The following is a 14,168-nucleotide window of genomic DNA, read 5'->3' as shown; positions in this document are numbered from 1 at the left end:
ATAACCTTCTGTGTAAAAACCTTCTGTCAAACAAAGAACCATTGAACCATTTATCTTGCCACACTTTCACCTTAATGGAACACCCTCTTGTGTTTGACTTTCCATCCTCACAAAACGTTTCTGACTGTCTATCCTCTCTATGCCTCTCATCATTTTATATACTTCTATCAAGGTTACGTCATCTCCCCTTAAATTCTGAAGTTCCAGAGAAAACAATCCAAGTCAGTCCAATCTCTCCTCATAGTTAATAATATCTAATCCAGGCAGCATTGTGGTTGAAAAAGGTGGTGTAATTAAAGTATCTCAAGATATTAAAGGGACATGATATGCCATGTTTTTCATGTTCATTAGTTACAAGAGCAGAGTTAGGCCATTCGGTCCATCAGGTTTAGTCCACCATTCGATCATGGCTGATCGATCTTTCCCTCTCAACCCCATTCTCCTGCCTTCTCCCCATAACCCCGGACACCCTCACTAATATAAGTTCATAAGTTAGAGGATCCGAAAAGCTCAATCATGCGGGTGCTGGAGTCATGAAATAAAAACATTGATTGGAGATCACAGCATGAAAAGTGCCACCTTTCATCAGATGAAGGTAATTTCTTCTTTGACTGAAGCAATGTGACTCATTGGGTATTTCCTGCATTTCTTGTCAAGATTGAGGTTGCTAAACTTTTCCCCAAGAATTTGAAGGTATAATTTGGAACTGAATTGCCAACAGTAATTGATCCTTGCTCAACTGTAAAGTTTAACAATTTTCTAAAGGTTTTATTTTGTTGGCTAGAAATAAGATCTGACAGGATCTCATATAATAACAAAACTGGCTACAGGAGCTAAATAATTTCTCCTTGCTTTCATCTTATAGGAATTCATATGTGTATGGTGGTGCAGTGGGCACAGCTGGTAGAGCTGCTGCCTCATAGTGCCAGGGATCCGGGTTCGATCCTGATCTCAGGTGGTGTCTGTGTAGAGTGTGGTTGTTCTCCCTTTGATAATGTGGATTTCCTCCAGGTTCTCTGGTTTTCCTCCCACATCCCAAAGGTTGCGAGTTTGTAGGTTAATTGACCCTCTGTAAAGTGTCAGGAGTAAATGAGAAAGTGGGATGCTGTAGAACTAGCAGGAATGGATATCGATGGTTGGCATGGACTCAGTGGGCCGAACGGCCTGTTTCCATGGTCAATCAATCAATCAATCAATCAATAATACAATCTATCATTCAACAAATCAATCAATCAATCAATCAATCAATCAATCGATCGATCAATCGATCAATCAATGATCAACCCAAACATACAATTTTTTTTCCAAAAACGACATAGAGTTGTACAGCATGGAAACAGTTCCTTCAGCCATATTTTTCAATGCCAACCAAGATGTCTATTTGAATCAGCCCCATTTGTCTGCCTTTGGTTCAAATCCCTCTAAATCTCTCTATCCATATACCCGTATAAATAATTAGTACAGAGAACAGTATAACACAGGAACAGACACCTTGACCCTCAATATCAGTGCCGAACATGATGTTATTGAAATGTAGAATTAAAAAACAGCAAAATTCCTGAAGAAGGGTGTGGATCTGTAATGTTGTCTGTACATGTTCTCCAGAGATGCTGCCTGACCCTCTGAGTTACTACAGCATTTTGTGTCTCTCCATGGTGCCAAGTTAAACTAATCTCCCCTGTCTATACGTGATCCATTTCCCACCATTACTTGCATATCCATGAGCCTATCTAAAAGTCTCTTGAATGTCACCTGGGTATTGTCTTGTTTTCCAGGTAAACGTAAGGACTTTGAATTCAACCTGTCATTGCAACAAAGCTATGGGATTTACAAGATCTCGCAAGAATGTAACTGCACTGGCCAGGAAAGTAAATCTCTGTCCCACCACAACCTTGTCGAACATCCATCCGGCTGCTGTAAGTTTCTTCCTGGTCGGAACCAGGAGATGGTTTGCGAAGCACCAGCGGAAATCAGCACCACGGCCCCGTTGGACAGTTCCCCACGGACGAATCCACACAAAGATAACACAAGCCAGGACAAGAACACGGGACAATCGCTTTCTGGCTCCCCGGACGGTGCAGAAGACAAACTAACGCAGGAGGAAGGGCGTAAACCAGAACTCGTGGACTGGGAGTGGTATCGTAGTAAATCAGAAAGGACTCCAAGACAGGTGAGTGTATTGGGAAACAAATATAAATGCAGACCAGTAATCTCTGTGCAGTGAAATACAATTCCCAAGAGTTGGCAAAAGTGGAGCTGAAAGATTTGGAAAAATCCTTGTCAACTTTGTCATAGAATCACACAGCATGGACACATGCCACTCAGCCCAACTTGTCCATGCGGACCAGGATCCTTCACCTAAACTAGTCCCAATCAATCAATCAATTTATGATATACCCAAACGTTCAAGTAATTGTTCCAAAATTGTGTGACCGGGTTTTTTCCCCCATAAAGTTATAGTTATATACAGCATGGAACAGCTTGGTGAACATATGGCAATGGGGAAAGAACGGGAGATTGAAACTGATCCACTAGGGGTTAGTATGGAGTCAATGGGATGAATGGCTCCTCTGTGAAAGTGCAGGAAGGCTCCAGGGAGCATGATGGGTTATCCAAATGTCTGGTCCAATTGGCCAGATATAATACATAGAAAATAGGTGAAGGTGTAGGCCATTCGGCCCTTCGAGCCTGCACCGCCATTCAATATGATCATGGCTGATCACCCAACTCAGTATCCTGTACCTTCCCTCTCTCCATACCCCGATCCCTTTAGCCACAAGGGCCACATCTAACTCCCTCTTAAATATAGCCAATGAACTGGCCTCAACTACCTTCTGTGGCAGGGAGCTCCAGAGCTTCACCACTCTGTGTGAAAAATGATTTTCTCATGTCGGTCCTAAAGGATTTCCCCTTTATCCTTAAACTGTGACCCCTTGTCCTGGACTTCCCCAACATCGGGAACAATCTTCCTGCATCTAGCCTGTCCAACCCCTTAAGAATTTTGTAAGTTTCTATAAGATCCCCCCTCAATCTTCTAAATTCTAGCAAGTACAAGCCGAGTATATCCAGTCTTTCTTCATATGAAAGTCATAATGAATTGTGGATGCTGGAATCTTGCGCAAATCACAAAGTGCTGGGTATCCCAGCGGCTCAGGCAGCATCTGTGGAGGGAATGGATAGGAGAAAAAGAGTGCAGGGAAATGCTGATGAGGTAGAACATTGGCCATGAGTGAGTTTCAAGGGCTGAATGACTGTAATTCTGTTCCTTTTTTCTGATGCTCATGTTTTTGTTCTGGCCTCCAGAAACCCAGTGCATGGAAACAGGGCCTTCATTCTTATTTGTCAATGGCAATCAAGATGTCGATTTGTAGTCCATCCCATTTGGCTGTGTTTGGCCCCTATCCCTCTAAATCTGTCATATCAACGTACCTGTCCGAATGTTATTTACTTTCCCGAATAAGCAAGTTATATTTAAGTTTATTCGGATTTGATATTTTTTATCGGTAAAAGAATATAAGTGTCAATATCTCTTGCCACAAATAGATTCAGGCGGAATGTTTATATCATCATTTACCAGAACTCATGCAATCCAGCAACTGTAAGTAAAGATCTAAGATGTTGTCAGTAACGCTCAGATTTTATTTTGTTTCTGAATTAAAGCTCTGCCCAATGAACACAGTGAATTAGGGAAGTTCAGATTAATTGACTTAAAGTCACTTTCCTCTTCTATTACATTTGGTATGTCTCCAATGACTTTGAACTTTAGACTTTAGGGATACAATGCAGAAACGAACATTTCGGCCCACCAAGTCCATGCCAACAAGCAATCACCCTGCACACCATCCTACACACCTGGGACAATTTTACAACTTTACCCAAGCCAATTAACCTGCAAACCTCCAAGTCTTTGGAGTGTGGGAGGAAACCAGAGCACCTAGAGAAAACCCATGTGGTCACAGGGAGAATGTGAAAAAACTCCATACTGACAGCACCCATAGTCAGGATCGAACCCGGGTCTTTGGCACTGTAAGGCAGCAAATCTACCGCAGTGCCGCCCAAACACTAACTTCTGACTTCTAACTTCTGCAGTTGAACGGTACAAAGCGGTTCACGGTCAAGTTGCATCAAAGAACACCGTGGCCCAAGAGTACAAGAAATCGCAGAGTTGTTGATGCAGCCCAGTCCATCACATTAGACTAAACTCCCCATCATTGACTCCATCTATACCTCATGCTGCCTTGGAAAAGCAGCCAACATAATCAAAGACTTGTCTCAACCTGGTTATTCCTTTTTCTCCCTGGTCCCATTAGGCAGAAGTTACAGAAGCTTGAAAGCACACCACCACAATCAGGAACAGCTTCTCCCCCTCTGTTATCAGACTTCTGAACGGTCCTTCCATAAGCTAGGGTACCGTCTGATTCATGTGTTGTGTTTATGTGGAGTATTATCTGACCTAATTGGATAGCATGCAGAACAAAGCTTTTCACTGTACCATAGTACACGTGACAATATTTAACTTAAACCTAGCCCTAAATCTACTTCTAACAGGATTATATAGTCAAGTCAAGTCATTTTTATTTATATAGCACATTTATAAAACAACTCTCGTTGACCAAAGTGCTTTACACTGGTAGAGGTACTAACGTTATACAACAGTGGTTCATAGATTGAGTAATACCTAAATACATACATAGAGCCCTCCCTCAGAGGATGTCAAGAAACGCTTGAGAGTAAAGATGAGTTTTAAGTCTCGACTTAAAAGAGTCGATGGAGGGGGCAGTTCTGATGGGAAGAGGGATGCTGTTCCACAGTCTATGAGCTGCAATCGCAAAGGCACGGTCGCCCCTGAGCTTATTCCTAGACCGCGGGATGTTCAGTAACCCCAAGTCGGCCTATCTGAGGGACCTGGAGGTGGTGTGGTGGGTAAGCAGACTTTTGATGTAGGTGGGGGCAAGCCCGTTAAGGGCTTTGTAAACATAAAGAAGGATCTCGAAATTTATTCGGAACCGCACAGGGAGCCAGTGGGGAGAGGCCAGAATCGGGATGATGTGGTCCCTTTTTCGGGTGCCCGTCAGTAATCTCGCTGCGGCGTTTTGGACCAGTTGCAGGCGGGACAGGGAAGATTGGCTGTTGCCAGTGTAAAGGGAGTTGCAGTAATCGAGGCGGGAGGAGATAAACGTGTGGATAATCTTTTTGAGGTTGTCAAACTGAAGGAATTGTGTTATTTTAGCTCTCGTCTGAAGCTGGAAGAATCTAGCTTTTACCATATAAGGCTTTTAAATGTGTTTCTGTCATTGCTTGCATACCCTTACTTTTTAATAATTCTGAAAATTCAAATGGATAGAAACAGCTAAAATTAGACATTGATTGTGCCTGTCAAATGACAATGCGATAACACAAATCAAATTCTATCAAGCTTATTTATATTTAAAGAAATAGACAATAGTTTGAATTTGAATGATGCTTTTCGTGACTGTCTTCAAAGCGCTTCACATCTAAGCCAATTGCTTTTGATATGTTCTCATTGTTGTAACATTGGAGTTAAGAGTACAGAGAGATTTGTTCGAGATGCACAAGATGTCAGACTTAGTTGATTGAGAGAATGCGTTCCCTGCAAAGGAACAAGGGGAAATGTCAGGCATTTATTTTTCACTCAGAGAGCAGTTTGGATCTGGAGTTCATGGGCTGTAAGGGTGTCTTCAAAAAAGTATTTGATAGGCATGTGGCAATGGAGAAAGAGCGGGAAAATTGAAACAGACGGCACTGCTCTACTAGGGGTTACTATGGAGTCAGTGGGATGAATGGCTCCTTCTGCGGAAGTGCATCAGGAAGTTATCCAAACTTCAAGACTATTAAAAGTGAGACCCAATGAACTGCAGATGTTGGAATCTTGAGCAAAATACAAAGTGCAGTGGTAACGCAGTGGGTCAGGAAGCATCTATGGAGGGAACGGTTAGGATACAAAGAGTAGTCCTGAACCAAAACATTGCCTCCCCAGAGATTCTGCTTGACCCGACAAGCTACTCAAGCAGGGTATGTGTGTGTGTATGTGTGTGATTGGTGCCAATCAGATCCAGAAAAAGAAATAAAGATAAGGAAAGAGCTGATGGATTCAAAGGAAGGCAGAGAGAGAAGCAAGAGATATCGAGGGAAGGAAAAAAAGAACAGTTCTAGAAGATTTAAAGATTTCCTGAAGGAATTTATAACCTGTATAATCTAGAATCCACACCCTCAGTACAAAAACAAATGACTGGAGGGACTCAGCATGTCAGGCAGCATCTGTGGAAGGTAAGGGACAAACACTGTCTTGAGTTGGAACCCTTCTTCAGAGATTGATTGTGTATTTACCTCCACAGTTAAACATCGCGATATTGAGTCAACTACCTTCTCCGGCAGCTCGTTCCATATACCCACCACCCTTTGTGTGAAAAAAATTACCCCTCTAGTTCCTATTAAATCTTTCCCCCCATTACCTTAAACCTATATCCTCTGATTCTTGATTCCCCTACTCTGGGCAAGAAATTCTGTGTATTTACCCAATCAGAGACCAATTGGCTTGAAAATCTGCATGTCTTTTGGATTTGTGAGGAAACCAGAGGACCTGGCGAAAACGTAGAACGCAGTCAGAGGAGAACGTAGGCAATGTCACTTGCGGTCCGTAGATTGCTGGTCAAGTTCTTAATTCATTTTCCCACTGATTCATGGCCATGTGTTTGTAAGGTCAGCAACAAAAATACTGGGTAATTTAAATAATCCTTGAAACATCTCATCCATGTTGAAACAAAATGGCGACACGGGTGGCAGAATAGCCAGGATGTTTCAAGGGCCTGAATGTTCATAATTCTGCTCCTGTTTCTGATGCTCGTGTTCCTGTTCTTGCCTCCAGAAACCCAGTGCGCTGTCGATCCCCGTGTGCGCCTTCCAAGGAATGGTGTCGCTGCACGCGCCCTCAACTGGCAAGACCCTCTCGCTGTCCACGTACGAGATCAGCGGCGATGGGCGGAAGATCACTCCGCTGGCCAAGAAGGTGGAGGTTTACCGCTCCAAGAGCGTGGGCCACGAGCCGAGCAGCGAGGACTCACCGGGCAGCTTGGCCGACACCAACGTCAAGATCCACCTGGAGGTGCTGGAGATCTGCGAGAACGAGGAGGTGTTGGATACGGTCTCCATCGTCAGCAACATCAGCCAGTCCTCTGCCCATGCCCGCTCGCCTTCCCTGCGCTACTCCCGCCGCGAGAACCGCTTCGTCTCCGTGGACCTGACGGAGTCGGCCTCCTACTCCCTGCTCATCCCCACCAACCGCTCCGGCAGCGACATAAGCATCTCCATCCCCGACACGGTGGAAGCTCACCGGCGGAACAGCCACAAGCAACACCAGGACAGGTCCGGCTACCAGGAAGAGATCCAGCTCCTCAACGAGGCTTACAGGAGGCAGGAGGAAGCATCGAAAAACTGCTGACCCATGCAGGGACCAGTATTAGTTTAGTTTAGTTTTGGAGATACAGTGTGGAAACAGGCCCTACAGCCACCAAGTCCATGCTGACCAGCGATCACCCAGGTGCAGCAATAGAGTTGCTGCCTTACAGCGGGTTCAATCCTCACTACGAGTGCTGTCTATACGGAGTTTTAAGTTCTCCCTGTGACCACATGAGTTTTCTCCGGGGGCTCCAGTTTCCTCCCACACTCCAAAGATGTACAGGTTTGTGGGCTAATTAGCTTGGTGAAATTGTAAATTGTCTTCAGTGTGTGTAGGCTAGTGTTAGTATGCGGGGATCGCTGGTCGGCACGCTCTCGATGGGCTGAAGGGCCTGTTTCTGCGCTGCATCTCTAAACTAAACTAAACAAAAACAAAACTGAGTTTAGTTGAGTTTCGTTTAATTTAGTTTAGGTTAGAGATGCTGCGTGGAAACAGGTTAGAGATGCTGCGTGGAAACAGGCCATTTGGCCCACTGAGTCCACACTAATCAGTGGTCATCCCTACACTAGTTCTACACTAGTTCTATCCTACATATTGTCATTGAGTCATAGATCATACAGCATGGAAACCGGCCCTTCAGCCCAACTGGCCCAGGCTGACCAACATGCCTCATCTACACTGGTCCTACCTGCCCGCACTTAGCCATAACTGGGGTGTCAAACTACCGGCCCGTGGCTGGCATCCGGCCCGCTGTCAAACGGACAAGATGGCGGCGCTGAGCTCCCGTTGGCCTCGGACTGGCTGACTGACTTTGTGCGTGCACAACTGATTCGGCCCGCATGAAGTCGCATTTTGCCCAATCCGGCCCGTGACCTAAAATGAGTTTGACACCCCTCCTCTAAAACTATCCTGTCCATGTACCTATCCAAATATCTCTTAAACCTAATGATACTACCTCCCTCAACTGTATCTCTGAACTAAACTGAACTGTATGTTCTGATACCCCCTCTGCAAATATAAGTGTTTCCTGACACTTTGGTTCCATTAAACCTGGCCCCTTAGTCTACTCTTCCCAATCAATGGAAAACATTCTCTCTCAACACTCAATTTCGGCTTCACCTTCCAGATTCTAGGAAATGTGACAATTTACTGTATCAGACACCAGACCTGCAAGAGTTAATTAATGATAGATCACACAAACCAGTGGCAAAATGAAACAGACTAGGCACAAAAGCATTAAATTGTCACTGCCATACCTTCCAAAGCCAATACATTCTACATAGACCTGCACATAATCCATATCCCTGCCTGGAACTGCTCCAGGTGTAAACAGGGCTTGACATAGTGTTTCCATCTGATGAAATTCATTATTCAAACTTTAAAGGCCAACTTGCCATTCAACCTTTGGGTTATCCACCAACTGGTATTCTTGGGTTTAGAGGAATGAGAGGGGTCCTCATTCAAACATGAGAGTTGGAGAGGTGCTTTCGGCATGGAAGAGTAGGGCTGAATGGCCTGTTTCAACGCTGTACAATTCTATTAATCTAATAATTCTCAGTTATCAAATTATTGACTTTCTTTCAAGATAAATAAAACTAAGCTAATGTATTTTATTTAGTACTCACATTATATACAGAGTTCAGGGCTTCCAATTTGGAAAGAGTCTGCAATCATGTTCAAACATGCCTGTTTTTTCAATAGAAATTTCATTTTGGTTTAATATTTTTTTGCTCAAACAGATTTGTATTTTGAAAACTTTAATGTTACATTAAATCTGTTCCTTAGTATGTTTGAGAGTGGTGTCACCTGATAATTCCTGAAAATAGCTTCACCGTAAAATCAGATCACAGCTGTCTTGCAGCACTAGAATTCGATCCTCCTCTCTGGTGCTGTCTGTGTGAAGTTTGCATGGTCTCCCTGTGACCACGTGGGTTTTCACTGGGTGCTCCAGTTTCCTCCCATATCTCCAAAACGTGTGGCTTGGTAGGTTGCTGCAAATTGTCCCTCTTGAATATGGAAAAGAGATGATTGGAATATGGGTTGAATAAAATGGGGTTAGCATCGGATTAGAGTAAAAGTGTACTTAGCCTGTTTCCATTCTGAAAGACTCTATGGTATCGATGATTATTGCCTGCAGTCACTTTTATCTTAAATAATGGAAAAGGAGTAAAAATGACCACTTCATTGGTCTCATTTTCTGCAGGCTCACTTTCTTAACAAGATAATTTTTAATGTTTAATAGCTTTTGCAGCTTGCAAATACAATACACTCCATTACTGAAAACATCATTAATGGGGCGGCACAATGCGTAGTGATATAGCTGCTGCCTTGTAGTGCCAGAGACGCAGGTTCAATCCTGGCCAAGGGTGCTGTCTGTAAGCAGTTTGTACATTTTTCCTAAGACCGTGTGGGTTTTCTCCGGGTGTTCCGGTTTCCTCCCACACTCCAAAGACGTTTTTAGATTAATTGGCTTCAGTAAAAATTGTAAATTGTACCTAGTGTGTAGGATAGTGTTAGTGTACGGGGTGATTGCTGGTTGGCGCAGACTTGTTGGGCCAAAGGGCCTGTTTCTGCGCTGTACCTGTAAACTATACTAAATCTTACGAACCTCGTCAAAGAACTTCTTGTGTCTGGGATTCTCCTGTATGAACATGGGTGTTAAAAAAGCAAGAGTTAGGTAGGATGGGTAGAAGAGAAAACTAAATGTGTAACTCAAAATGAAATGAAAATTGGAGGGGAGGCAATCACAAAAGAACAGCCAAAGAATCATTGGTTGGAATCCCTTCCCGAGTGCGGTGAGAAATCGCTAACAAAGTTTGTTTTTTCTCATTAATCAATGACTAACATAGAACAGTCCAGCGTAGGAATGGGCCTTACAGCCCATAATGTTTGTGCCGAACATGATGCCCAGTTAAACTGATCTCATCTGCCTGTACATGATCCATATCCCTCTATTCTTCACACTTCCATGTGCCTATCTAAAAGCCTCTTAAACGCCACCATCGTTTCTGCCTTCACCACCACTCTTGGCAATATATTCCAGGACCCCGTCACTCTCTTGTGTAAAAAAACTTTCCCCCTCTCAACTTTACCCACCCTGGATAAAAGGTTCTGACTATCTACCCTATCTCTACCTCTCAGGATCTCCCCTCAACCTCTGATATTGCAGAGAAAACAAACCAAGTTCCCACCATGGGGAAAAAGGGGTTCTGGCTATCTCGACTTCTGACTGACTTTAATGGAATCAATGATAATTTGGAAGATCATAGGGTAGAAGACATCGGAGCAGAATTAGACCATTCGACCCATCAAGTCTGCTCTAGCATTCAACCATGGCTGATCTATTTTTCTCTGAACCACATTCTCCTGCCTTCTCTTTGTAACTTTTGACATCTTTGCTAAGGGGGGCACTGAGAACTACTAAATTGACATTTGATAAATAATCTTGCTTCAATCTTTGATACCAATTATACTGTCCAAGTTGTACATATTCTTTCCATAATTTAAGCTGCATTAAAAGAAAATCTATGGGTACAGTCCTTGCCATTCAGTGAATCTCTGGCTGTTGTGTTGTGAGTTGCCATTTGATTTAGCTTGGTGTTCATTTAAAATTTGTACAGGCCTGTATTTTACACTTTGTGTCATTCATTTGTAAGCTCGGTTGGCCTGCTGCTGTTTTGATGACTTAAAATGTACAAAATAAAATAAAACATTTGAGTTTTCTCCTTTGTAATTTGTTTTTATATATCACTATCAATGTTGCTCACCATGGAATTCTGATAAAGCTCGCTTCTTAAAAACAGACAAAACACAATAGGTTAAGGTGAACCAAACAAGCTCCCAAGGAGGAATTGAGTGGAAATTAATTCAGCACAAGATCGGTTGGGCAGGTGGACTGAGGAATGGTTGATGAAATTTAATATGAAGAAATGAGAGGCGTTACATTTTGGGATCCCTAACATGGGCAGAACCTATGCAGTGAATGGTGGGGCTGTGGGGAGTGTTGTAGAGCAGAGGGATCTAGAAGTGCTGGTACATAGTTCCTTGAAAATAGCGTCGCAGGTAGATAGTGTAGATAAACCATTGTATTCTTACTCCGTCGGGTGCCCATAGAGACTGTTGATCAGTCACTGTATTCTTAGTCCATGTCGGGAGTTCGTGGAGACCGTTCCTGGATCAGGTGCTGGCGGGCGGCACTGGGTCTGGAGGCAGGGGCTTGATCTGCAGCTTGGTTACCTCGTGGTTATTAAAACTGAATTTGAAGTTAAACAACTTGTTATTTTCACAACTTCATACAGATAGGGTGGTCAAAAGGCCTTTGGCACATTGGCCTTTATCAGTCAGATTTTGGGTGGGTGATATTGCAGTCAAACAAGACATTGGTGAGGCCACGTTTAGGGTATTGTGTTCAGTTTTGAGCACCATGTTATCAGAAAGATGTTGTCCGGCTGGAAAGGGTTCAGGGAAGATTTTACGAGGATGGTGCCAGGACTCAAGGGCCTGAGCTAAAGGGAGTGGTTGAGCAGGCTATAAAACTATTCCTTGGAGCGTAGGATGAGGGGTGATCTTATAGAAGTGTACAAAATCGTGAAAGGAATAGATTGGGTAAAAGCAGAGTAGGGGAATCGAGAACCAGAGACATAGGTTTAAGGTGAAGGGGGTAAGATTTAATAGGAACCTGAGGGGTAACCTTTTTACACAAAGGGTGGAACAAGCAGCCAGAGGGGGTAGTTGAGGCAGGTACTATCAAGAGAGAGATTCAAGAGACATTTATTGTCACATGCACCAATTGGTACAGTGAACTTTTGGGTCACCATACAGCCATACAAATAAAAGAACATTTAAGAAAGATTAACATGGATAGAATAGCTTTAGAGGGCTATGGACCAAATGCAGGCAGGTGGGACTAGTGTAGATGGGACGTTGTTCGGCATAGGCAGGTTGGGCCGATGGATCTGTTTCCATGCTGTATGACTTCATGACTCTAATAAAGAGAACTGGAATTTAAATGTTCAATGGTTTAACAGTGGAATTGCTGAACATGAGGTATTGCACAGTGAAATTATTTTTGCATATTTACAAAACAAGCATGCGCTGTTTTTCCACCATTTCCTAAATCCAAGTTTCAGTCCGCCTGCGCACCTGGTCTACTGGAGCAGCTCTCGATCCAGGCAATCCCTAGGCTTTTGAAGGGCCTCCCTCTATCGCCCGGGACCGGCTTGACCCGCAAACCTCTGTAGGTTTATTTACAGAGGACAATTAACCTACAAACCTGCACGTCTTTGGGACGTGGAAGGAAACTGGAGCATCAAGAGGAAACCCATGAGCTCACAGGGAGAACATGCAAACTCCACACAGTCAGCACTATATCGATCTGTGCTGTGGTTATTCTCACAGAGAGATTGGTGCAATGTCTCTATTGGTCTGTGCTGAGATTATCCTTGTTGTAACATCCATCCCTTGCTGGTATGTACTGGGATTATTCTTGCTGCAGACTCCATCCTATTCCTGTTAGTCCCAACTGGGATCATTTTTACTGTAGGATCCATCCAATGCTCCCTGCTGGCATTATTCCTGTAGTGATATCTATCCACATCTTCCTGCTGGGAGAATTCCTGCAAAAGGTATGGTGCAATGTCTCTGCTAGTTTCTACTGGGATTATTCCTCTGGAGAGACTGACCCATGGCTCCCTGCTGGTCTGTGCTGGAATTATTCCTGCAGAGATTGGTGCCCGTGGGATTGTTCCTGCAGAGAGACTGACCCAGTGGTCCCTGCTGGTTTGTACTGGGATTATTCCTGCAGCGAGACTGATCCAGTCTTCCTTGGTGTCTACTGGAATTATTCCTGCTGAAGGATCCATCCAGTGCTGGTTTCTAATGGAATGATTCACGAGAGGCTGATCTAGTGCTCTCTGCTGGTTTCTACTGGGATTATTCCTGCAGAGACATTGATCCAGTGCTCCCTGACTGGATGGTGACGTCAGGCAGAACTGTCTGTGACGCCATTGAGCCGCGCCGGCCGGTTGTGACGCCATCGGGCGGCGCCGGGTGCAGCGGGCGGACGGACGGACGGCGGGTGGAGGCGACGGCGGGTCCGGGCCGGGTGGAGGCGACGATGAGTTCGAGTTACCGCAGGGACTGGCGCGGCGGCGGCGGCGGCGGCGGAGGTGGTGGAGGAGGAGGAGGCTCCTCGTCAGCGGCCGCCGGCGGCTGGGACAGCTCGGGTCCCGGGGCCGGGCCTGGCGGGGGTCGGGGCCGGCACCCTGGACACCTGAAGGGCAAGGACATCGGCCTGTGGTACGCCAAGCGGCAGGGCAACAGGAGCAAGGAGCTGGAGCGCAATGAGGTGAGCGGGGGGTGGGGAGAGGATGTGGGGCCAGGAGCTGAGGCTCAAGCGGGACAGGAGCTGGGGGGCAAGGAGGTGAGGAGGAGGGGGGGGGGGGGTGGAGAGGAGGAGGGATAGGGTGAAGGAAGTGAGTGGGGAGTAGAGTGGGCAGGGGAAGAAAGTGGCGAGGGGTTCGGGGCCTGTGGGGAATGGTTGGGGCGGAGGGGAAGGGAACGGAGAGGATGGGGGCATGGAGCAGGAGTACAAGAACTAGGTGAGAGGGGAAGAAAGAAGGTGAGATGGCGGGATGAGTGTGATGGAGATAGAGTTGGGGCATGGGGGGGGGGGGGAGTGTTGGGCGAGGAGCAATGACATGAGGAGGTGGGGAGGGCAGTGGATGGGGTGGCAGAGAGCAGGACTGCAAAG

At 45.2% G+C, this 14,168-nt stretch overlaps 2 protein-coding genes across 2 annotated transcripts in view; both read left to right on the top strand.

Moving 5' to 3' along the window:
• LOC129703384 (probable G-protein coupled receptor 149) overlaps positions 1 to 7,849 on the top strand; it is a 36,815-nt gene extending 28,966 nt beyond the window's left edge. The window contains exons 3-4 of the mRNA XM_055645768.1: positions 1,776 to 2,170; positions 6,887 to 7,849. Of these exons, the coding sequence (XP_055501743.1) occupies positions 1,776 to 2,170; positions 6,887 to 7,459 (968 nt within the window). The 3' untranslated portion in view covers positions 7,460 to 7,849. The remainder of the gene's footprint in view (positions 1 to 1,775; positions 2,171 to 6,886) is intronic.
• A 5,668-nt stretch (positions 7,850 to 13,517) lies between these two features.
• dhx36 (DEAH (Asp-Glu-Ala-His) box polypeptide 36) overlaps positions 13,518 to 14,168 on the top strand; it is a 69,739-nt gene continuing 69,088 nt past the window's right edge. The window contains 1 exon segment of the mRNA XM_055645766.1: positions 13,518 to 13,763. Within this exon segment, the coding sequence (XP_055501741.1) occupies positions 13,533 to 13,763 (231 nt within the window). The 5' untranslated portion in view covers positions 13,518 to 13,532.

Source organism: Leucoraja erinacea, chromosome 14 (genome assembly GCF_028641065.1).
Source record: "Leucoraja erinacea ecotype New England chromosome 14, Leri_hhj_1, whole genome shotgun sequence".
NCBI classification, from domain to species: domain Eukaryota; kingdom Metazoa; phylum Chordata; class Chondrichthyes; order Rajiformes; family Rajidae; genus Leucoraja; species Leucoraja erinaceus.
The sequence above is the reverse complement of the archived record's forward strand: the minus strand, read 5'-3'. Positions and strand labels throughout refer to the sequence as shown.